Source organism: Vidua macroura, chromosome Z, assembly GCF_024509145.1.
Source record: "Vidua macroura isolate BioBank_ID:100142 chromosome Z, ASM2450914v1, whole genome shotgun sequence".
Taxonomy (NCBI): domain Eukaryota; kingdom Metazoa; phylum Chordata; class Aves; order Passeriformes; family Viduidae; genus Vidua; species Vidua macroura.
In genome coordinates, this window is record NC_071611.1 from 37,771,032 (window position 1) to 37,797,507 (window position 26,476).

Below are 26,476 nucleotides of genomic sequence, written 5' to 3' on the forward strand. Positions count from 1 at the left end.
CTCCCTCTTCCCTGATACTTACAGACCTTGTCATAACCTTTCATCTCCACTTGCTTAAGTTACCCACGGTAAGCTATTTCAGTGTGTTTTCAGAAGCCAGGAAGACCTACTCATACTGTAAGTCTCCACTTGGTCACTCAGTATAGTTGACCAGAGCTGCACACAAGACTCTAAACAAGCCCTCATCAGTCCTGCACAAATTCTTTTCTTGCCTCTCCCAAAAATAATTTGCCTAATTTGCACTCAAATTACACGTACTTTCCACATGTGCATGCCATGTTAGTGAGTCATTGAGTCCCTGGCACAAATAAAAAAAATCTTTCTAGCCTTAAGTATATGACTTTGTAATTAAAATTTGGTTGAGTTCTATCACTCCAATACATAAACTTTTCTCCTCCTTCCTGTATAACCACTTGATTCGCCTCAGGATGAGAACCACTTAGTTTAGAACACATTCAAATAACATCAGTATAGGCCCAGCTCTTGAACCAGATTCCTGGTTCAAGAACCTTCTCTTGAACCAGATCCAAGTAATGGATCTGACAGTATCAGTCCCATGACTGATGCCTGCAGAACACTGTGAGTAATCCAGTTAAACTCAGTAATTCCCTTTCTGCTAAAGTGATATAGCTTTAACCATCTCCTAGTCCACCTTACACTCTTTCTGATAGGTCACATCTTCTCCCAGTTCCTGCCACTTAAAATTCAACAAAGGATATCACCTGAAATACTCTGCTGAAATCTAGACAAATAAAGTAAATTGTATTACCTTTGCCTTAAATGCCAGCTAAACTTTGCAAAACAGGTGTTAATTTATTCATACATAATCCTTCTTTATTGAAATCTACATTAGATGTAGCTATATATATCTGATGTTTTCTCATTCAAATAGTTTTTTCAAAATTGTTATTGTGCTTGAAAATAAGCATGTAGCTGCCCTGGTGATTTCTTGGTTTTAGGAAAATAGGTAGTGTGTTTGCTAATTGCCCTTATAATTATCTGTAGTTGTATTTGCTATTATCTATATAATAGATTGTACTGATACATTCCATTGAAAGTTAACTAGAAAGTAAATTGTTCGGGACTTGCAGCAATACAGTAGTCTTTTCAGTGCTGTAGCATTGAGATTTTAAGGAAATCCTGATTTCCCTACAGAATGCAGTTTAAACCTTGCTTCTGACACAGATACAGTACTTTCTGTTATTTTACAATCATATTTATTTATCCCTCATTGACTAATACTGAGAAGATTGCTTACTGAAACAGATTTTTATTCAGAAATTAGGCATCAGCAATATATACTAATACCCTCTTTCCTGTATTAGCCAGGACTTCACACCCCATCTTCCTTCTTTCTCCCCTTTTCATTAAGCTCTTTGGTTTAGTTTTTGGGTTTTTTTCTACATCTAGATCACTGAAGTTTATAGCCATATGCCCTTCTTCCTTTAATTTTTGTACACAGGAAGTCTGCAGCACTACAGAACTTTAATACCCTGTCAGACCAGGACAATCCTATTTTTCTGATAGTATCAGCTATGAAGAGCTCAAAAATTAAAGGCTAATTGATAGAGATATAGTTCAGCTTATTAGAGATAAAATTCCTTCAGATATTAAACATTCATGAAAGTCTGGGTCAGAAGGAGACATGTATGATGTGGACAGTGAAGCCTAATTATATGTAAATTCAGGAACCCTGAATATGAAAAACAAAACCAAAATACATTTGCCTTTTTAATTCAGTCAAAGTTTACTGAAAAGAACAACTACATAATTTTGTCATTAGCATAGAGCTGGTTTTCATGAAAATCTTGGAAGTAATTACATGAATGAATAAAGCCTATTCATCCCTCACAGTGGTGCAATGTAACCCAAACAAATACTGTTTAGAATTCTGCTAGGTGTCTGATACTGTGCAAAACAAGAATATTGCTGATACCTTCTCATGTGAAGGCTGGATAGACCACATACACTCCCTAAAAAAATATTCACAGTGAAGGACAAAGAACATCTTTTACTCCTTCTGGTACAGTGCATACTCCTTAGCAGACTTGTGGAGACATAAAAACTGAAATCATGGTAAGTACAGGAGTTTATTAATTTACTTTCTGCTACATGGATGCACTAGCACTAAAACTGCTGTGGATGGGACTGTAAAACTTCAAATTTATTTCTAACAGTTTTCAAATCCTTGAATATGGTTTTCTTCTTTTGAGGGCATGAGTAAACTTTTATATTTTTTCAGGTCCTTCATAATCTGAACTGGTTTCTATTTGATTTACTGATTTTGGCATTCAAAATTAAGGAAAACAACTTCTTTTAAGGCCAAACTGACAAATTAGTTTGTGTATCCAGAGGAGTTCTGCAGTCAAGTGTCAATGTGACACTAACCAAGAAATGCAAAGGAGTCATACTTTCTAGCTAGATTTAAAAAAAAAATCTACTATCTTATTCTGCTTCAGCAAGACTTTGTAACTAAAAAGATAAGGGAATTTATCTGTATATCTTCAGTACAGTTGGATGGGGAGTGTGGTGTGGTACTGTATGTTTAGCAAACCGATAGAATTTATTTCCTTAGAAAGTCAGTTTCTTTAAACTCTCTATATGTATCTTTTGTTAAGTATTTTATTAATAAATGAAACTGATAACTTCAAGATTAGTGATTTTACAGATAAATGTTGCAAAGTAAGAAATCTGCATAACTTTTCAGGCCATCTTTGCTGTTGGAAATAATTTAGAACTCCTGAAGTAGCTTATGTATACCATTTATCATGGTACCTATGTCCAAACAATCATCCTCCCCAGATGCAGTACTATTAAAGAGGTTGACTGGAAGCTGTTAATCCTGTTTCAAAAGAAAAAAAGGTACCTTGTGATACTTAGAGGTGAAAAAGGTTGCCCATTGCAAGTGCTACTTGAAAAATGGTAATGTGAAATAGATTGAATAAAGAATGTGGTTCTCACTTAATAATGCTTCACAAAGTTCTGAGTGTTCTGGTTGAATGTCTCTGCTTTACACTATGATTGAATTCTTCCTGAATCCTAAGGAAAGTGTTTATATAAGGGATAATTTTTTGACATTTTAAAATATAAACCAGTTATTTTACTTTGTTTATTTCTGTTGTAATCCTACTGTGTAGAATCAAGTACTAAAGGTCAAAATACTACATTTGTTTAAATCAATAATTCAAGTCACTTGACTTGTTCTAGATTTTCATATGGATAAACAGAATCTGAATAAGGACTACCAAAATAGCATCTTGCTGTGCTGTTGTCTCTTGATTTCTAGCTGCCACAGGGATTCTTTAACTTGTACTAGAGGAGATCAAATATGTATGGAATATTTTTATTTGCAAAATCCTACAGTAAAAATTGCACAGGAAGTGCACAGTTACTCTTCTGGCATGATTCTAGTGTCTAGCTGCTTTCACAAATAGATTTGTTTAGAAACAATATGCATGTGGATATGTTGATCACTGAACTTCTGTTGTTGCCAAATACAGCTTGAAAATATGCAAAAATTTACAATTTTTCTATTTTGATTAAGTCTTTTCAAATTTCCAGGTTGTTTTCCCTGATTCCAAATACGAATGACAATTCAAAGTAATGCAAACCATGAATTTATTCCTTTAGTCTATTTTCTTGACAATACTATATAGAACTATGGGGAAGGAAGTGCTTTTATCTTTGCATCACAGGCAACCCAAAAGCTTTAGCAAGGAAGGAAATGAATTTTTTTGGTCTTAGTTTTGATGTTGCACAGGTGGAAATTCATATTACATAAAAACAAGAAGAGAGAAGAAAAAATTAGGAGGCGAGCAAAACAAATAACAAAATAAAGTGGAGTAAGGACCACTCTAGGGAAGTTTGATTTGTGGCAGTTTTACATCAGAAAACGAACTTGTAAAAAAAATGCATTCTTACAAAAAAAAAAATAGTCAGTGAACCTTTGAACATTAGATTGGGTATAATCTGGTTTTAGTTCATACAGGAAGACGTGTAGAGAAGAAAGTTAGACCTACAGAAACATGAAATTCAGATGAGGACCAAAACCTAGAATTAATTATTTCATTTTTGACCATCACCACAGAGGAAAATTTAGACCAAAATACTTGGATATAATATAAAATTAAAAAAATACTAAAACTGCAATAATAGCTTCAGGCAGGTGAGATTGAAGTTTATTACCACAAAGGAAAAAAGTTGCATTTTTCTTTGATTTCAAGCCAGGACAGGCTGCATTTATTCCTGACCTGGAGAAATACCCCTAATCATGTCTGTCTTTTTGCAGTGATACTGGTAATTCTCAGATATACTCTAAGAAGGAAAAAACTTCCAAGATATGTGAATTCAGCAATAAATCTTCTGATGGAAATAAGGCCAGCCAAGGAATTTGATTGGTCTATTTGGATTTACTCTTTGTTTAAAGAAAAAAATAAATCCTACAGATTCTGTACAGAAATACATTATATTATATACAATTATATATTGGTTATAAAATGCTGAATGTCTAACCACATTCAGAAGGAACCATCTCTTAAGGAATTCTGTGTGAAGGGACTTATAGCTGCTTGCAAAAATCACTGAGATCACTGGACTTCTAACAGCCACAGAAGACCAGCAGATCTTGCACAACTGGGAACTCAGCAGACTTTTGAAATGGATTTGTGCAAAATACAGCTTTTAGGGCTAAGAACAACAAATTGTTCAGTATATTACTGTTTTTGTTAAATATGCATGGGTTTTCTGTACATCAAGCCGAACTGGAGCATAAGAAGTAGAGAAACACTGAGAGATAATTTTTTCCCTGATATTTATGCTACTTTCAAAAATTCTGTAAACTAGCATCTGCCCCAGTTAAATCCAAAAATACTTTTTTACTCAGTGTTTAAGACAGTAGGAAAAGCACAGTAACAGTAAAGCCAGACAAGCAGCAGGTGGGTCGCTGGCAGCACCCGAGGACATCTCCGCTCTGAGGGTGCAAAATGCCCTCTGTTGGCATACAGGGACACGCTGCACTCAGAGCCCTACATCAGCACCCTCGTTATTCTCTGGTGTCCTGCAGCCAGCTTCAGAGCCTCATCATATTGCTATGGAAAACCATTAGCAAGACAGGTGTACTACTACATCCATCAGACCACTCACACTAAAATCAGGCAATATTTCAGCCTATTTAAGAGATGCTGAATGAATTGCAACCTTTGCAACTTGGATAAAAAACACATTTGCAGACACACTTAGAATGCAGAACAACAATACCCTTCCTATGATCTTTATTTGTTAAAGTTTTTCATATTTGTGGGGAATGGGGGGGAGGGAGGAAGAGGGAAAGCTAATATAGGAAAATGTGTTAGGTATGTAAATTAGGCACAGATAAGTCATATGCATAAACAAATGTAAATATGAAGCTGATACAGAACATATCATGTGACTTTGTTAACATCTCCAGATAGCATAATACAGATAACACAGGATATTTAAAGGTGCACTTTTACTCTTTTTGTTGCAGGAGCAGTGTTAGTGTTTATCAGTAAATCACTGGAACCAACATTCTAGGATTAAGAACCTGCTGGGATTTCTGGGTTCATTTCAACAGAAAGTAATCTTTTTAGATATTTTTTTTTTCTTACAAACCATTCATACTGTTTTTTTTCCATAGTTAAGAAAAAAAATAATAAAAGTAGTTCTTCAGCAGAGTTCAGGAGTCTTTACAGGAAAAATATGAAATTAACAAAAAGAACACCTGCCTTCAGCCACAACCCTCTATGTAAAAAGTGAAGTACACAGAAAATTAAGAATGGATAAATTACACAGAAATGTACAAAAACAAAGCTACACCAATGTTCCAGCACTGAAATTGTGAACAATGGTCTCTCTAACTTGCAATATCCTCGCTGGAAGATATTGTAAAGTAATAAAAATTATTTACTACACATTTAAAAATGGGACATGTAAGAAATTTGCCAAATTCAATCCATAATTATAAACAAAATTAATTAATAATTTTAGGGAGTTTACATTTTCATAGAATGAAATGGGGATCAGAGGATCTTGTGCATCTTGTATTTGCAGCTATGACTGGGTGTTCCTTTCACTTCTGCTGACACATCTCTAACAGCTTTTCCTCCCATTAGACACTTGTTTAGCTAAGTTTTAGAGAAGTGTCACAACCTCTACAAACCCCTGAGGGCATCTGCATTTTGATTCTGAAGGTGAGACATAGGGAGACCTGTTTTCTTATGCCTTTGGAGAAGAAAAACTTTCAGAAATCATGTCTCCAGGCTCTCACTTATCTTATAAAAAGGCTCTCAAAACATCAATTTATGTACAACCATTGATCTTCTTCATCTCTTAGTAATTTTTAAAACTGTTTTCAAAATCCTTTTGTTAATCCCTTTTATATCTTCAGGTGTTTATTCCCCAGTGGTCCTGTTTCCATGATTTCTGTGGTCTTGTCTTATTCTTTTATCGATCTCAGTCTTTAATTCATTATTCCACACCTAAGTTTCCAGGGATTTGAGTATTTTCCTCACATGACATGAGTTTTTTATCAAATCTCTTTTCATCATTCCATAACAGAAGTTGTTCCGGCTCAAATTTATGCAATAGCTCAAACAGAATGGACAGTATGGTCTTCCCCACGCTGACCACTGCTGCATTTCTGCTTCCTGCTGCTCTTCTCCCCATAACAGTCAGCAGCTGTCCTGTGCTCCACATTAAAAATATTCTGCTGCATTGATGACCTACCCAATGGCCCAATCTTTGATGAATGTTCAGCAGACTCACCTTACATTTAAATCTAGCCCATGCTCAGCAAAAGGTTGGCAGTGTGATCTTGCATAACAAAAAAATGGATTCTTTTTTCTCCATACAATTTAGCATCTGGAGCAAAAAAAGCTGCTATATGCTGCCTCATTGCCTGTAACTTCTCTGAGGCAGCAGCAAAACTGAAAGAGACACTGCTGAATTTCCTCTTCTCATTCACACAAATTGTGTAAACAGCAGATTCAAGTGCTTGTAACAGTGCAAATAACAGACTTGGTAAGTAACTAAATTAGCATGATTGAAGTTAAGAAAGCAGCCATAGCTTCTTTTGATGCCTCAGGTTTTAGCTTTTATATTTTTCAGATTCTGTACTGCTTTAGTGTGTACTGAGCTTCATATTAAGGGATAGTGAGCTCTCTTCAAAGAGTAGGTAGACAAAACAATTCCTTCTCTAGCTGGGGACCAAGGAAAATGATCCAAATTTCAGGCCCAAGAGCATAAACAACAGTGGATTGAAGAGAGAAAAACAAAAAGGATGGGACTTCATAACCTAAAGCCATAACTGGACAATTAAATCCAATATGAAAATGGACCAAAACTTATAAAAGAGAGAGACCCCTTGACCGGTTGTGCATTTTGTGACCATTTTGGGTTATCTTGGGTGTAGCCCTGGCTGGGCTCTTGTGCTGCCCAAGGCATATCCATTGAGGCCTTCTAATAAATACCTACTTTATTCTTTAGTTCCATCTAGTTCTCTGTTCTAAATCAGCCTTCACAAGGCATCACTCTGCCTCTTAGGCAAGGCAGCAGGCATGCACTGAGCAAACAAATCAGCAGGACCTCAATTCTCTGTGCTCATAGTAGGTGATCAAGGTGCTAGGACACATGACAGACAAGAAACTAAGAAAAGTAGGCAAAGCAGAGGCTTCATTGCTGTTTTCAAATGTCTAATGGAATTATACTAATCTCAGAGATGCACATGGACAGAGTGAGAGGCAAAAAAGGCGTTGGAAACAACACAGAACAAACCCCCCAAAATCTCAGTTTCCTTTTTTCGTTGGTTTGGTTTTGTTGTTGTTGGGGTTCTGAGGGTTTGTTTGTTTGGGGATTTTTTTTTTTTCCTTTTATTTTTCTTTTACCAGTAATGGAAATCAAATGCTGGTACAATTTAGAGGGTCAGCAGATTTTCCACCCTTGCTCCCTCCCTACCTAAATGATGCTGGAAGGTTAGGATTTGTCACAGAAGAGGCTCCTCCATTAGAGGTCACTCTTGTGCCAGCACCTGGGAAAGGCGCCACGTTAAATAAAAACAGGCAGGTGATGTTTGTACCGAGAGAGCGCTGCATGAAAGGGCTCCCTTCTGTGCATGGCTAAAAGGTGAGACCCATCTGACCGCAGGGCAGGTGTATGGTGGAAGAGTGGACACACAGCTCACCTACTCTCATTTCACAGGTAGCACATTCAAAATGCTGGATAAAGAGGGGAAAGCAGAAGAGAGGAAAGTCTTGGAAAACGACAGGAGAGTAGGATAGAAAAGAAGAAATGTTCTTTTTGAAAGAAGCTCTTAGTATACGAGCAAGACTTCAGAATATGGGGTTTGTGTACTCTCTCTGTCTAAGCTGACTTTACCAAAAGAACTCTTAACAGATGGAAGATTGATCCTGGTTTTCTGCTGTGATTGCCAGAGGCACAGGTGAATGCATTCTCACTTCAACTAACTTCTCCTTTCTTTTGTTTATGGATTTATATCACAGGCTAACCAGATACTTTAAAGGCAGAAGGCTTTGTGACCAGCCTGCTGTCACCTAAAGATAAGGGATCGGGGATAGCCAAAGTTTTTTAAAAGCCTGATGGATGGGGACATAGAAAGGATGTAAGGCATTAAGCAAATTTTAAGCAGAAGAACTTAGGAAATTTTTCTAGAAACATTTTTCTTAAAGATGTTTGGATTAAACTGTGTTTTCAGTTTTAAATCTTATTGTCTTTGATTCAAACTACTTCTGAAGTTACATTATGTTTTGAAATGTTTATTATGTGAGAGCATTCTCTTTCTTGTTTTTATTTAGGCCACATCATTGTCTTCTTTTTTTAAGCTTTCACTTTCCACCTTCTTGCTTTAGACCATAAAAATAATTGCAATATAGCATACATGGTAACTAAAAAATTAAAATTTCATCCCAGGAGAGAAGACTCTACAAGTTTTAGATGTAGTTCTAATAAATAAGATTGATTATGACAGAAGCATTGGGAAAGGATACAGAAGCAGAGCGGTGAAAGGATCCTGGCAACTGAGAATTTAACTTGGGCTTTAACTTTCTGTTTCAGATGTGTTCAAATTTAGCCTCACTTGTCACAGGTAACTTCTTGAGAGTACATAAAGTATAGAAAGATGTAAATCTGCATTCATTAAGACTCACTTTTTTCTAAACTTTACTAGGGTTTGTTTGACTAATTGAGGTTGACCATGAAAATCTAGGAGACTGTGTTTGGTTGGTTTTTTTTAAGCAAATATATTTTAAAAGCAAAAGCAGCATGACGCCTCTAATATGAATTGGGGAATAGCTAACGGTTGTAGGTCTGATCTTCCACTTTTTAAAATGAAAAGACTGAATAGCTGGTGTTAAGAAATCATCGGCTATTATAGAGACTAAATTGTTCTCATCTGAAACCTTTTACTCAGAGGTTTGAGGAGGATACCGTAAAAGGTAAAGGCCCTTCATTACCCACTTCCCAAAGAAAGCCTAAGATACCTGAGCTAGGTAATACCTGAAGAAGCACAGATGTCAGCTCCAAGTCTTCACTGCCCCATTAAGGTGGTGCAGAAGGCCAAACAGTTCAGAACAGCACCTTGCCTGCAGCGTGGATGCTTTTTAGGAAATATGAGTTTCTGTTGTGCTCTTCTGCACTAATATCATGTGAGACTTGAAGAGCTGACGCCATGTTTAATATATGAGAGAACAGGAAAGGAGGTTGTTACAGTTGTGTATGAAAGCATGGGGCGTCCTCCTTGTCTCCCTCTCACAGGGTTTACACAACTCCTGGTGAGGTATTTGCATGGGTTCTTTGCACACTTTTTTGCCTCCCAGGTGGAGGCAGAGAGGGACATGTTGAAGACAAAAGGGAAGTCAGGAGTGTTTTGCTAAAGATGTCCCTGTTGCTTTCCCACTTCCTCCTGGTACCAGCAGCTGCGGGGGATGCTGAACGGGAAGCCGGACCAGCTGATAACCCCCTGCTTAGCCATTCACGTGAGGGTATATAGGGTGGAAACTGAAGCAACTTCTTCCTCGAGAAAGTCTCCCTTCCCCTCTGACGTCCCAGTGTGTCCTTCCCGCAGCTCAGGCTCGCTCCCTTCTCTCCCCGGCGGAGCTGCTGCGATCGCCTCCTCCGTGCTCTCCGGCCTGCACCGGCTCCATCCAGCCCCGGCACCCTCCCGGACAGCCTGAGCCCGGACAGGGAGGCACAGAGTCGTGGAAGCGAATGGTGCGGGAACGCAAGGTGCACGCACAGCCATTCCTGAGGGGCACGGAAGAGGAGGGGCTGAGGGAGCAACACTTCACCAGGGCAAACCCTCCCCTGCTGTCCTCTCTCCGCACAAACTGCTCGTGCACAGTTCCCAGTAGCCCTGCCGTGCTCCTCCATCCTGCCTCTCGCGCCAGTCTCTTCTGATTTCCTCTCATACACAGCTTCTAGTAACTTCCCAGCCAGTGAGTCTACTTACCTGCCAGTGTCTGAGTGGCTAGCTTGCCTTACCGAGATGGCCACCACATCCCCCTTGCCTCAGACTAGTTGATTGCTGCAAACTCAACCATCACAGCTACACTCACATCACCTGCAATTTAGGTCATTAAATCCAAATTTAAATCCAAATCAAAACCAAGCTACCCCTGGTGATCAGTGGTGGCCCTTTTACGGGCTGTGCCTGCATTCATCAGGGCTCTTCACGTCATAGTGAACTCTGTGCCTTCCAGAGGGTTTCCTTGTGGAAGGTTTAGTAAAAGCCTAGTGTTTCCATTTGATCCGTCTGGAGTGTTTTCTGCTGTGGCACTGCTTTCAATTCTCCCTGAGCTCTGCTGCTGAACCCAGGCAGACAGAACACAGGAGTGTTCTGTGAGCACATGTGAGCAGAACCCACACAGCTTGCAGGGCAAAAAGCCTCATTCAAAAGCCACCTCATCTGAGCCCCCCGTGTGGGTGAGTTTGGCAGCAAACGGGGCAGGGAGGAGTCTGTGACACGGCAGTGGGCACTGGGGGTCAGCGCAGAGATGGGCATGGAAGGGGGTGCAGGGCAGTGCAGGTGAATCCCCTTGGTCGAACATGACAGCTAATGCCTGAATATGAGCTTTGTATTGAAATAAAAATTGCTTGAAATTTGAGCACTCCTCAAGTCACAAAAAGGAGAGACTTTTGGCTTTTTGCATGAAAGATTTTTTTTGTGTACAGCAAGTGCTTTGCATCAGTTTCAGCTGCCTCAAGGAAGGACTGTGATTTATTACAGTACATACACTCCAGCAGAAAATCTTAACACACACTTGATTGTGATGCCCTGGAGTGCACTGGGGTTTCCTTCGTGACAGAAGTGTGCCCCTTACAAGGCATAGTCAGGGCAAGGATACTGCCAGTGCTCTTTGACTTTTTTTCTTGAATTTGTCAATCCGGCCTGTCTCTAGGATAGAAAAGTGTAAATAGTGGAAACAGATTTCTGCACTCCCTGTTCAGGCAAGTATAAATATATTAATAATAGGAAATGGTTATAAGATTACGTATATTGAATAACAAGAATTTAAAAGAGCCACAGCACTGTATTGTGCTGAGTTGAGGATCTTCCAGGGAATCCTGGATGTCAATAGTCCCAAAACAGCATCTGGAAAGCCAAATTGTTCCCATAAACAGGACACTGCATGTAGACACAAGGAAATGCTGTTAATTTGCTCATGACCAAACTTCTGTCAGAAATACTAAAACTGTCTTTAATTGAGAAAGTGATGGAAATGCAGCAGCATATTTTTGAGGAAGTCTAGCTCTGTCTGCAGACACAAAGATAACACAGACTTACCCTACCAAAAATGTTGGTTCTCATAGTGCACTGCAGCAACTGCAAACCAGTCCTGACAGCATTCAGGAATATCAAGTTTATTCTGAAAATCAGGTAATTTCCAAAGTGATGCTGTAATATGATAACTGCTATGGCAAGATGGCACTTCACCCCAGAACTATGACACCGGGGAGTCGCACAGCATTGTGAAGCAGGACTGCTAACTCTTTGTCTTCCCCTCTGATGAGGTTCATGTACTAAAATATTACCCAAGAAGCAGCACAAAACCAGGTAATTTGAAGCTTTTGGTACAAGTATTTACAGAGATTATTGATAAATATCTTATTTCTGCTCCTGTGCCAAGTGTGCCCCCATGTCATCAAAAACTGGGAAATAAACTCTCAAAAAACCTCATTGGTTAAGAAAAACAACATTACTTTATTAGTAATACTGGATGCATAGGGAATTGTCCTTAAAACATACATGTTCAGTAACCTAACAGACCAGATTATATTCTTGAAACTAATACACATTCATCACATTTCCTGAATACATGTATATATATTAATTATTTCAATTTACTTGTTTGGATATGGTTGCAGATCTTGTGATGACACTTTTCTCCTTGAGAGTGTCAGGTTATAATGTATTTCTCTTATCATTCTTAGCTCTGACACACAATCCTTGCTCTCAAAACTAAGATATCAGCTAGTACGTATTAATCACTGATAGAAGTAAACAAGGAAGCATTAGCTGGCACAAGACTTATTAGTCACAGATGTAGGGAGTTAGCACAAAGCCACATTAATCTCTGGTATTTGTACTAAGCAATGTATGGTACAAAACTAAGCATTAACCATGAATACAGGGACCATACACTAATGTGCTAAAGTTAAAAGAATTTTCCATCATCTTCCCTCACTACTGCATAGACTACTTTTTACAGAAATATAACCTGTTCAGTAACAACTAGGAGGCAAAAGCCCTGTGAGTGAGAGGAGGAGAAGGCAGGAAGCAAAGTTTCAGTGAAAAACACTGCTAACGTTGACTTTCTCTTGCCCAGTGCTCCACATATGTGCATGTGTTATATATTACAGAGCAACAGTATTCTGACTTAGGAAGTAGATTTTCAAACTGCTTTAATGATATTAATGCACCTGCCCAAAGGTGTTCCTCCATGTGCTACCCCCCAGTCCTGTCTCCCACTATATACACATGGTTTAAAGATTAGCTGCCCCAACCAGTCATCTTTGCCTTTTTCTTCTCCCACCCTCCCCCACAATTAACTCATTTTTCCTTAATTTTTTATAAACTTAATTCCTAAGTAGCCACTTTTCCCAAAGTTACATGGAAACATCCAAATAAATGCTCTGATTAAAAAAAATATACTTAAAGTTGCAGTCACAATATTTCCACACAGGAGCAGTAACACACCACTGGTGTGCTAGAATTTAGATGCTGGGTTTGGTCTATACAGAGAATGTAATGGCATGTGTATACATGAGAAGGCATTATCATTATTAGCATCCTTGTCTTGCTTGAATATGAACTAGTGATTTTGTTGCTGCTGCTGCTGTTGTTTTTGTGAAAAGTGAAAAAGGCAAAATAACTTTACACTACTTTCAGGTCCTGTTATTTAAAATATTAATTTATTCAGATTCTTTCTTCATCTAAAAATAGCTAATTTCCCTATATCAGTCACAAATAACCTTCACAGAAATAAGTGGGGGAAAAAGCCAGAGAGATTTCAAGAAGCTATTGCATCTGCAAATGGAAAATGAGGCACATGGTGGATATTGTAGATGGGCAAGTTTCACAGAAATTCACAGCTTAAACTTATTTTCATTGTATTTGTTGCAATTTATATTCTCATGAGCATTCTGTCAGTTAGGGATGTACTTATTTGTGTGCATTGGATGAAGTAGAAGACAACAGGAACTGTCTAGCATTCAGAGCTGTGAAGATAAGCTAGTTCTTTGATCATTGCATAATTTTTCTAGAGCTGATACTCTGAGCAAACCCTTGCAGTAGCATTTACCCACATAAAATGACTGTATTGCTACAGCTACCATCTTAAAACAGTCGTGAAGGCTGCTGAACACATCAGCAAGTGACAAATTCTAATCTGCTGTCGTTTTAATAATAAATGCATTATCATCTGTGATAATTGTTTATTTTCACAAATAAATACTATTTTATAAATAAAATACAGTGTTTAGCTGAATGAATAGAATAAAGAACAGCATTTCTCCCACTATGAAAAAACATTATGTTATATTACAAAAACATTAGTTGTCATTGGCATGCAGCAGTGTTTCTAACTCAAATAAGCTCCATCCTGCACCCTAATAAACTTCTGAAGTAGCTAAGCTAAAAGTTTTTGTAAAATTAAGCTAGAAATATCAAGCACTTTCAATGCTTTAACACTCCAAAATATTTCAAAAATACTAAGTTTATGCAGAAGGAGAGTAGTAGGCCGTAAGGAAGATTCGATAACTTCTAATTAAAGACACACAGCTTTTATACTGCAATCTCCTCCCCATGCACTACTCCAGCAAATTCACTGAGCTGTATTTTGTAGGGTGTTCCACCTTTGTAGTTTTCATTTACTTTCAGCACAAACACATGTTTAGAACTTTTTGTGTAGCTTAGTTACTCAGTATTGACTTTCCTATCCTATATCATCCTTCAAACTCAAACACACGGGAGGAAGGATAGAAGAAATGTATGATCATAGTTTTGGGGTTTTTTAAAAATATCTCTACATAACAGAAGTTTTAAAAAACTGGCCAGTAGAATCTCAAGATCCCACTGGCGAATGTGAGGCAGCAAAGGAACATGCTAGTTCACGCCTGAGAGTGGGCCATGTATGCAGGGTTTTCAGTGGTAGCAGGGCACTGGTCCTGTGGCCAGTCCCCCCTTTATGCCTGTAATTGCCTCACACATTTGTTTAGCAGCTATTATGTAAAGGCTTAGGCTTGTGTGCACCAAGGAAGCCTCACAGGGCTACGCAAGATGGGGTAAATGCAATAGTTTTGGATATCACATGGTACTTACTGCTGACGGAAGCAGCCAACCAGTCTGAACACACTTTAGTTCCCTTTTCCTCCAGCACTTCTTGCCTAATATCCTGTGGAGAGCAGTTACTGTTCATGATAATGAAACCCACAAGTGTATCTTGTGAGAAGCAAGAACTCCTGTGTGAGAAGCAGAACTCCTCTTTAGCAAATAGACTAGGCCGTTAAGTTGATACACCCGTGGATTGTCACATTGAGGGAACCAGTTTTACTGCTTGTTTCGAAATACTGGAGAGCTTTGGGATATTCAGGTAAACTGTTGCACATGTTCATCTTAAAAATAAGCATGGAAAGTTCCAGAAGAAATAGAATCAGTACAAGGTATTGAATATAGCTTAATTAATTAGTTGTAGATTTTACTTCGTTTAGGAGCTGACAAAATGGACTTTTTCAGAGTTTTGTGGTTAGTTCTCTGAAATTTTACTAAAAGTGGTCCTATTTTAAGTGGCCTTTCTGTTTTGAATAATAGCAGAAATGGTATCACTCAAAGGCAATTATTTTTTGTTATCCCCTTTGCATTATTTGTTGTTTGTTAAATTATGGGTAGGGTATAAATTAATATACTATACTCTGGGTTGAGATGTCAGTCTATGTATTTGGTTAGTAGTTCATCATGGAAAGTATTTTCCTTTCCAGGTATGAGTCAAAATGCTACTCAATGTCTTAAAATTACACAAAATTTCCTTTAAAATCATATGGGATCCTGAAATTCTCAAAATAATGGTAGGAACTTCACAGTGACAGGAATTCAAATTTTTCTTCCTTGACATTTGGAGCATTCACTTTAGTGGGATAACCAGACAAGTAAGATATTCATAAGACAGTTACTGTATATACTATATATACATATATATAGGGTTCTGAGTGAAATCAGTTTCATTTCTGGCAGATCATGAGAAAATTTACATTAATCTGAAATAAATAATTTATAAATGGTATTAGAAGGCACATGAGAAAAAAATTAAAAGAAAATTATTAAGTATCATGAAATTTTGTGGTTATATAAATCCATGTTGCAAAAATGAAATTATTTTAGAGAAATGGATATGAGGTAGTCTGTTTATATAAGATACAAATCCTTGATGGAAAAATTGAAGCCACCAGGCTTCTGTTGTTAAAGACCAAGTTGCCAGTGGTTGATAGTTCTTATTTTCACTTAAAAAGATACCAAAAAAAAAATCCATGTAGAGAGAAAGTTTGTCATGAGCCTATTAGGACATAGAATGAAGGGATGATCATGCCTCTGTTGATACTTTGACTTCATGCATAGTCTTTGACAGAAGCAATTTAGGAACAAGATGGGGTGTAATTTGGCTGTTCTGGTCAAGCCCTATGCCCTCACTCGTCCTGGTCTCAAACTCATCTGGAACTGGCCTTTTATTTTTCTGCAGTATGAATAGCTGGTCTTATGATTAGATAGAATGAGAGAAAAAGTGGCTAAAGAGAGATAAGAAAGGTGTAGAGGAATGCACAACCGAAAAGATACAGAATACACTGTGACCAGGCTGGAATATTGCCTTGTCTAATTTTGACAACCATATTGTCCTCATGTGTGTGCTGTTTTTTTCTTGCTGGTGTTAGAGGGATGTTTGAAATGATGCTTTTAGGGTAACTCAGGGGCTATCAGCTTCTCACTGGGAAATCACTTAGATTTCTCTCTATCCTCTCCATCCTAGAGGTCTTCCTTTCATAAAAACCCCAGATAGAAGACTAGCCTGTCTCCTCATCCTTAAGTATTATCTGATGAGGACTCATTTCTCTTTCATACCAATCATTGAATTAGCAAGTATTTTGAGTCTATGAGCAAACTGTGTCTCTTTGTCTTATTTCCATGCTTCTGCTACACACATTTTTAGGTGCAGAGCATTGAAACTTCTCAACTTTACTTTCCAAATGCTGCACTTACTCTTAGAGGGACTCTTGAGCTAGTAATTACAGCTAGACTCAAGGGGAAGAAAACCAGTTTGGAAATCTCTTCTGGAAACAACATATTTGTATAATGATAATTCAGAGGTGTCTGGAAAAGAAAGTAGTCAAGCAATAATTTATCACCAATTCAGAATGGCACTGCCACATAAACAAAAAGCTAGACTGCCTCAAATCTACTAACTTCAGTAGAAGTTATATCAGACATATAAAGTTGCAAAATCATTTTCAGATCTGTATTTTTTTATAGTTCTCTGTGTAATTTTCCGTGCCATTTTTGTCCATTTTCTTATTCCTTATATCCTGCACATAGGTTAGAGCTCAATTCCCTTAGTGATTATCAACTTCTGTGATTATTTCACTATCAAAGAATTCAAAGTAAGCATCGTTTTCTTCTTAAAGGGATAGTTTTCTAATCTTTATTTTATTATTCTCTAACTCATCAAGATCTTGAGTTTTAAAGGGTATATTTAGACCCTATCACTTGGTAATAGAAATGTAAAAGTTACAGCTGAGAAGAGAAAAGATAGGGGTTTTATCATTTATAAATCAGATCTGCATGTATTTTGAATGAATTCTTTGTACAGTCAAAAGTTACGTATTTTTCGTTTGCTTAATTAATGATTGTATGCATACACATCTGCTATTCTGTTCACTGATCCAGTGTTGCTGTTTAAGGAAAGCTTGGCCTCAAGGGGAAGTTGAACTGAAATAATCTTTTGGCTTCACCAAGACAGGAAAGTAAATAATAAAGTTATATTTATTCCAAGGCAGAAAAAAACAAAACACTTTTTTGTTCAGGCTGCCAGTTGCAACTCAAATATCCATACTAAATTCAGGAAGAATACAGCTGAATTTTTTAATATACTTTTGTGTTGTCATTACAGTGTACTTCTGTACAGAAATGTGCAACCATATTGTAAATTATGGAGAATTACGTTCATTAACACTGAAGTGTAACTAAGGTGTAGTGAAACAATTCTGTACAAGTTTAACTTGGTACCTCTGTGAGTCTCTGCTGAAGGCAGTGGGAGGCTCTGAAAGCTCTGTGTATAAAAATGTATCTGTGGCATGAGAGCTAAAATGTAGGTATAGATCCAGATTTGAGCAAACACGTACAAATAGTGCAACTATTTTGTATTAAAGGAAATCTTACTGTGCTCCTTATGTGTTGCTTGCAGATCAGATCAAAAGTTGAAAAGCCAAAATATTTTCCACAGAGTTTGCAACAGAGATCAAAGTTCAGAAAATAACCCAAATAGCTTTTGCATGAGACTCGTCTTTTACACAGACACTTTGCACTTTAGAGGGGAAGGGTAGGGGGAACTTAATCTCTCTTCAGAATCTTTTCAAGTTCCCATTTCATGATTTACAGCCTACTCTATGTGATAATGATGTAGGTAACTGCTGTCGCTTCTGGGAAGGGAAGCACAGAAACTGTGGAGACTACTTTATGATCAGGGCCGCAAACAAAAAATTTTCTTTTTTCCCCAGTTCCCCTCTGTCTACCTGACCAGTCAGGCTCTGCATTAAAATCTACATGGCTTCTAATATAACACAGCTTATGAAGGCAGAAGCTGGTGATGTACATTAAAGTGAAGCAGAAAGATTTCCCAGAGTTTCTTACTCTGTTTTGATTCTTAGTATTACCTTTACCAAGTAAATGAAAGAGGCTTTATGGTTATTTGTAAACTCTTCCACATGTCCAGGAATCTTTCCCTCTTGCTGGGCTTGTAAATATGCATGACTAGGACAAGGTTTGTTCACAGTGTTGGGAAGAGATTTATTTTAAAAAATTCATTGACACTCCTAACATGGCAGTAATGAATGGTTCAGTGCATTTGAAAGCATGTATGAATGTAGTTCATGTAATCTTGCTATTCCAAGTCTAGAAAGCTTCTCAGAAACCATATATCGTAATAATAAAATTTTCTTCAAAGTCACATTCCCAGCTTCCTAAAGGTCTGCATGCTGAGTGGCTCTCACTTGTAAAAAGTTTTCATTTGCATAGTACATTTTCTTATATTTCAAATAGAAGAAGTAGCAAAGAAATCAATTTATTGCTATGACTTTCAAAGGAAATTAATAGCTGAGCTGGCCAAGCAGCTGATCAAATCCTAACTTAGAAGGTCTGAAGACTTCAGACATAAGCTATAATTACAGTATCTCTGGTGGTCTAGATTATGTTACAGACCTTAGGAAAAAAATCAATTAGTACAAAGTCAAAAGAGATCAAAGACAAAAGGCATTTTTATTCTCTCTGGCTCTCTAAACTCTGTAAAATCAGGACCTTGTGAGGTATTGTGGGACAAATCTTGAATGATAGTGATACATATACATACCTCTGCAATGTAATTGTGTGTGTGTGTGAGTGTGTATGCATCAAACAGCAGTATACGGCTTAACCCTGATAATCTCCTTAGTAAATATGTACTTCCTCCCTTCTTTGTATGCACAAAAATACCCAGCAATGTGGTTGCTGGGTATAAGTTTCATTATGTCTGTCTTGTTTTGGCTGCATTTAATGTAAGTAATTTGTAGCTCAACACAATCAGTTTGGAAAGATTGAATTTCTTGGCAATGCCGAAAGACTGGTATAGTTACCTTTAAGTTGCAGACGTCTCTCTCTATATATATATTTAATTACTCCAAGTTAACAGTAATGAGATACAATCAAACGGAAGGCAAAAGGAGCAAAAGCCCAATTGAGAAGCTTTTGTTATGGAAGTAAAAAAAAACAAAAAACACTGACCACTTGCTGAACCATAGTAAGTTAAGACAGTTAATTCTTAAACCTCCAATTTTTTTTTCTAACACCTATTTATTATGTTTTGTAGCAATACTGCTTTGTTTACAGACAGATGATTCAGAACCCTACCTAGTTTGTACCATAAGCTTTACATTTTAACTCACACAGGAAATCCAACTCCTACTTGTGAATTGTATGTATAAGTGTATCTGCCATTGCTGCACCCCTGCTGCCACTGTAAGCTGGGAAGAGGACTTCTTGCTCCAGAGGGCTCCTGAAACCCAAAGGTGGCCCCTGCCTAGTGCAGTGGGGCCAGCTCACTGCCTTTTGCTCCCATCCTGCACTGTGATGTGTTTTATTTTTCCTGAATTCAAATGTATTGAACTTTTGAGTTCAGTTCATAATTAAGACTGGTCCTGAAACGTATTGAATTGGGGTGACTAATTAAAGGATCTATTTCTGAATGAAGCTGGATTTTATTCTCTTGGAATTACTTAACTTCATTTTTTTTTTAAGAAATTTAGGTAACTTTGACAATGTCTGGGTGTATTGATTCTAATTTCTTTTAATTTTACTTCACATATTCTCATTTGCTACCCACACATGCACAGTTTTATTCAGATACAAAATGGAGAAGAGAAACAAGGACAAAGTGAGAGTGTGGGGAGCAGAAAGTAAGTAAAAACATTGCTGAGAAAGGAAAGTAAAATTGGCACACACATACATCAACCAGAAGAATTTCTTTTCACAAAGGAACTTGCAGTTCTCCAAAGAGTTAGCAGGAATAACATAAATCTTGTAGATTCCCCCAGGTTCCAGTACAGGCACTTCTTATCACGAAAACAAAATTTTTAGGTAGGTTGATTTTAAAGTCGTATGTAATTTCTTACATTTATTATGTGTTCAGTTCACAATTCCAGAAATAAACTGAAATTATAATATGCCCAAAAGGACCTGCAGTACCTGAAAGGCAACACCTGAATGAAAATTTTAAAATATTGTATAAATGCTCCAAGGATACAACAAAATGCTCAGCTTCTCTTTACAGGAAGACGAGCTATAGCACCTCCTCAGCCAATCAGCAGTAGTAAAGCCTCAGACCAGGAAACTCTTTAAAGCACAGTATTTGTGAACATTGCAACAGTACTTTCCCATTGCTGCCCTTTGTTTTTCTCTTCTTTATGTTTGTAGAATCGGAAGCCACGTGTGAAGTTCCTTATGGAGAAATTTGAGAGATGTAACAGAGACACAGAGGATCCTTCAAACAGCCTACCCATCAAAATCCCAAGACAAGATAACCCCAAAGGATTACAGACAAGGAAAGCAGCACTTGAGAAACTTACAAATAAAGGATATACTGCATTTTGTCCAGGACCCAGTACCCTTCACAAACCTGTTCAGCCTAAGCCTCCTCTGGCAGTCAAGCCTTCAAGTGATGATAAAACAGAGAAAGATCCAAACTCACCACATTTAAACCCAGTGGCACAAAGGTTTGGTGTTCAGCTTCAGCCCACTAACAGAGGAAATGATGAAAAAGCTGGATGCTCTAAATTTTCTATCAAAACCAGTGACCCGTCAAAAGAGGACCCAAAGCCTTTGAACCCAAAACCTGCATGGAACAAGTTCCTTACTCCTCCTGATAAAGAAAAAAATCTCATGGGACCAAAATCTGTTTTAAATTTTGCATCACAGGAGAATGAGGCAAAACCGGAATTTTCAAAAGTAGCTGCAGTTAAGGAAAAATTAAGGTCTGCAACACAAGAAAATGAGCACAAGCCTCCTGTTTCTAAACCACCTCTAGCACAGAAACCTTCTCTAAACAATGAGGTATCTCAAAATGAAGACACTTCTAATAAAAATGGTTTTTGGCAAAGACAATCCGGACCTAGAACAAATATACATGCACACCAAGAAGCAAAGGAGATGGGTGAAAATAGTAACTCTGCTGCAGAAACTCCAGGCAGTAATTTTCCTAAAATAGCTCTGAAGCCTACTGGCCACAGGTCCAGCTTATCAAAAGGAACCCCCAAAACTGTGGCAGAAAACACTGAAGAAAAGGGAATGAGTGCTGCCAAGAACATCTTCCTCAGCAAAATCACTCAGGAAGAATCAAGTTCTTCTCATAAATTCCGTAAGATGAATGCAGCACTTGCTGCAGGAAGACCATCAGGTGAATCACAAAAGAAAGAGGACAAGAGTTCTAAAATGCCCAAGCGGAAAATCTTGCCCCCAGTGTTCAAGTTGGGCCCGCCCCCACAAAAGCCCAGCAGACCCCCCACTGTACACCTGGGAAAGTTCCAGAAGAGATGCCAAGAAAACAGTAAGTCCATTCTGTTCTTTCTTCCTTGGGTATTAGCTTTTTGATGCATTTAGAATCAGGTTAATTTCAGATGGGATCTCCACTTCTGTTCAGAAATAACATGACACTTGTGCATCAGAAAACCCCTTAAAGCTGTAACTTGGGCTTCTGTCTCTTCCATACAGAAATTAAAATTATATTCTCTATCCTTCAGTGATAAAGTTCAGGAAGAATGTTTACTCTATTGGGTTCACCTGTTTCTTGAAACTACTCAGATGCAGCTATAACTTGTGTTAGGGAGTATTTCCTCAACAGGCATTTAAGTCCTGGTTTAATTAAACTGATCAAACTTAGATGCTTCAATTTTAAGTGTAGTTAGTGAGAAAGGGGGATGCCCAATGGTGTGATTCAGAGCTCTGAAGTTGCTGACAGTGGAGTGGAGCTCTAACTCCACACTGTGCATGTGTGGTATATCAGGTACATTAATGTAATTTAGTTGATACATAATTTGTCCTTGTACCTCCTGTGTCTAGAATACAGCATGGCTTGTGTTTCAGCAGCTCTAAATGCACGTAAGGCTGGTCTTCCTGAGGTGGAAGAGGTTCAGAGGGGCTATAGCAGCATGAAAAACTCGGAGATGATTTCTTTTAAGAGAAAAAGCCTCACTAAAAACATAGTGTCTGCATGTAGCTATATGTTGTGTTACTGTTAATTCCACTCAAAGGTTAGGAGTGTATTGGTAATAAAAAATTTGCTTTCTTGTCAGCTGCTGTGTTCTGGTTTTCCTCTGTTACCTTACAGTTAAGGAAATGTTCTCACAAATCCAGGATCAGGCGAAGATCCTCAAATGAGACAAATTTGTGAATATCTTTAAGACGAATATGCTCATATACAATCTCAATACAGAAAGACAGCATTTTCAGCCAACTACACAAGTAAATGTTTTAGTTATATAAGAGTAAGAGCTTTGCTAGTTAAAACTTTGAGAAAACGTGACAAACGCTGGAAATAAGAAAATAACAATTTATTTAAAATACATTTTTAATTTACTTTAAGTAATTAATTGAGGAATCTTTATTTGTTGTTCTGCTTATTGTTTATTCAGATTTTTTTTCTGATTCCCATTCAGTTATAGACACAAAGCACTTTTTAAAACTCTGCATAAGAAATATTTAGCCTGTGCATTTTAAATTAACACTGTGAGCAGGGTTGTAAGAATAATATCAGAATTTTTGTTAGGAGGGTGGGTGTCCAGTTGTCACTAACAAGAGGTAAGAGCAGCCAACACCCTGACAGTCATGGGAACATGAGCTAAGGATGGAGCTGACTAGCATGGTGGCCCAGGGGGTTTTCCAGTTATGTTGCAAAACTCACACACAAGTAAGTAGAAATTAAGGATCAGACATGGTCTTTTCTATCTCACAGTCATAGTGGCAGGTCAAGAGTGAAAGATTTAGAAACCACATCCATGAGAAGCTGTCCATAGTATCCCTGAACTTCAGCCTTGACTCAGAGAGCTAGCATGTAGGTCTTGATATTCTGTTTGGCTTTAATTAATGCAGCCCATTTCATTGCGCCCAGAAGTCTACACAAAACAGTTCTGGTGGACAGACAAGTTGTTCTAGAGTGAATCCTGAACAAACTCCTTTTCAGCTCAACAGTTATTAATTGTTGATGGGTTTCTTGAAACATAAATAACAAAATCTACCTGGTTTGGAAGGGCAGTTAAACTGAACTGTGTTTTTTTTCTTAGCTGTCATTTCAAGAATCAAAGTCATGTCAGGAAAATGCCACCCTCACAGCATAAATTCTACCTTTTCATTATTGTGTCCTGGTGAACAGAAGCTTTCCATAGTTGCTTAATTTGCTGCTGTGGTTCAGGTGCTGAAAATAAAGAAGACTAAGCAAATGAAAATAATTTTTCCATTCAACAGAGCTTTCTGAGATCTAACCTTTGGAGCTTTTGGTCTGTAATAGGGCAAAAGTTAGGCTTTGCGTTGTTCTTTGAGAGGAGAAAACCTCCACACATAGTGGCTTTTACACTTGTGTTAGGGGCATGTGCCTACACTATAGAAAACCTTGTATCGCCTGATTTAAAACAGGCGTTTGAATTCTGCTTTCTCAGAAGTATCAATTCACCCCTTTTTCTTTGGTTGTTATCCTTTCCCATGAAACCTGTTTTACTGGTTTTTGAAAATAAGTATTCACTGGGCACGAAATGACATTAAATGTTAGAGGCTAAAGGACTTAGCTTTGACACAGCAGTCTTAGTTAAGTATGGGAGAAGGATTTTAATCATCCACCATGCCTGCATGAATACTAAGGGATGTTAGTTTGATGTTGGCCTTGCTGTGGATTAGAAATTTTCACCTACTCCTGAAAAACTTTCCATAAAACTTCTGTAGATACAAATGTCTTTTTCAAGTCTCACTATTGAATTGCTACTATTTTCCAGTGAAGGCAGGCTTTAAGAAATTCCTGTCTGGGCCTGCAAATACATGGCAGAATAGTAAATTCCTGTGTTAAGTCCCATTGCAGCAATTTCCAATGAGGAATCATATTTACTCAGCTAAGAATCAATGAGGTGCATGTGCCTTCTGTGTTCAGAAAACAATAACAACTATATTGTTTTATAATAAACACCCAAGGTCTTAGAAAAAAAGAGAAACAAAGTCATTTTGCTGACAGCTTTCCATGTGAGGCCACAACTGTAGTGTTGCTTTCCAAGGAGAACTGCACTGAGCGCAGTGGGACCATACAGGTACAGGTGACCACACACACAAAGCCAGCCAGAGGCTGATTGTCCAGTGCTCTACACACCTCTGCACAACTCCTGAACAACAAACACCGGGGCTTCAGTTTTCCTCAGTGAATAGAAAGTGGGCACATGCTGTCAGTGTGCTTCAGTTAGGGAGAAAATTCCTCAGAACTTTTAAGAGCCTCCACAACAAAGAATATTAAGGCTGTGGAGGAAACTCTACCACTCTGGATTTTTTGAAACATTATCTTAAAAGGTCAAGGATTTGTCACATAATTCTGCTAAAATATGTGGACAAAAGTGTAAATTAAACTGCCAGTATGGCTTACAACATTGAAACAGATAAATCACTTCAATTTAAAAATTAATTTAACCATCTTGAGAGAAATATGAATGAGACAGTTATTTAGTGTGTTAGTTAGTCAGTTAGTTAGTTAGTTTGTTAGTTAGTTAATCTAAGTAACTAGTTAGTTAGTTAATCTAAGTTAGTTTATCTAATAGATAAAACAATATTGAGTATTTCTTTGCAGGTGATTGCTCAGATTGCAACTTGCTGCTGTTGTGTATAAGGAAGGAAAAGTACACAAAACTGACTGCAAATTAGGATTTAAACTCATTGTGCTTGATTATTGCCTTAGCTACAACATTCTGCAACATTTTCTAAATGTCTTAGAGTATATTTTTAAAGGAATAAATTGTGTCCATTTAACATCAGAAGACAGCTCTCCATTGTGAATTGTCAAAGCTTCTGCAAATGGCAGAAGATCTTCTCCTAAGTATTGCAATTTTCATTTGTTGCGGCTTATGTTCCACAGTTGTTCTTTTCATTATCTGATTCTAGAAAACAGTAGGATGTGAGTTGTTTATATCACAGGATGGAGGCACAGAAATCTATTTTTCTCATGTATACACTTGTTATAGCCTACACATGAAATCTGGAGTTGTTTCTGCAGTTGACTGCTCTAAATCCCTTTGAGTCAGCTAAAACCACTCCTGAGTGGAGGCTTCAGAAACTAAGATGAAGAATTTACGACTCAGAAGAGAAACCATGCGACCTGTTAATTTTGGTAAGAGGTTTGTAGTTTGAACAGCTTCTGTTTTGAATCAAACTATATACATAACATATTCACTCAATAGGTCTGGATCTCTGCAAAAGACTGAATGAAGCACAATGAGGTATTATGCTATACTTGAAACCATTGCCCACCTTCCAACAGGGCCAGTGCTGGATGGATTTAATACAGTACCTTGAGGATTACACTACATACAAGAGCAGCCTTTGAGAAGAAGTGCTAAGAGGAGTAGTTACAAAGGAAAATTCATTAGAATGCAGAAAAAAGACAGCCATGAGTTTCTCATGGAATGTGACAGAAAGGAAGCTGCTGTAGAAAAAATGTAAACTGATGGAACTGAGTAATTCTTTCTGCTTAGTAAAATTCCCTTAATTAAATTTCTGAAATATTGTTATTTTGTTCACTCATTACATGGGTAATAATACAGCACAAACTAATATATTTCATTATAGAAAATAGATTAAAATCATAGTTCATATATAGAAAACTTCCAGTCATTCTTGAAAGTTTTGATGTTAAATGCTACAATAAATATTCATTATTAATAGACACAAAAAAAACAACAGGCCTTTCATAGTAAAGCTGTTAGGAAGATTTTCAAATTGTATCTAACAATTTTTTTATCCTAAAAGGTTCATTTTAGAAAAGAACATTCCTGAGGTCATTGGTTTCCTCTTGAAATTGAACCCTCCTCAGATACATGCCTTTGGAACAATGGTGTTCCTTGTTTGCAAATTCTGAAGAGAAAATCTGCAAACTTTCACTATCCAAATGCAAGACTTCGTTGCATGGGAATTTTT

The 26,476-nt window shown here is 37.6% G+C and overlaps 1 protein-coding gene across 1 annotated transcript in view; it reads left to right on the top strand.

The window, feature by feature from the left end:
* The first annotated feature begins 15,079 nt into the window (after positions 1 to 15,079).
* The window catches only part of FYB1 (FYN binding protein 1), a 43,912-nt gene continuing 32,515 nt past the window's right edge, over positions 15,080 to 26,476 (top strand). Inside the window, exons 1-2 of the mRNA XM_054004293.1 lie at positions 15,080 to 15,122; positions 20,738 to 21,866. Of these exons, the coding sequence (XP_053860268.1) occupies positions 20,765 to 21,866 (1,102 nt within the window). The 5' untranslated portion in view covers positions 15,080 to 15,122; positions 20,738 to 20,764. The remainder of the gene's footprint in view (positions 15,123 to 20,737; positions 21,867 to 26,476) is intronic.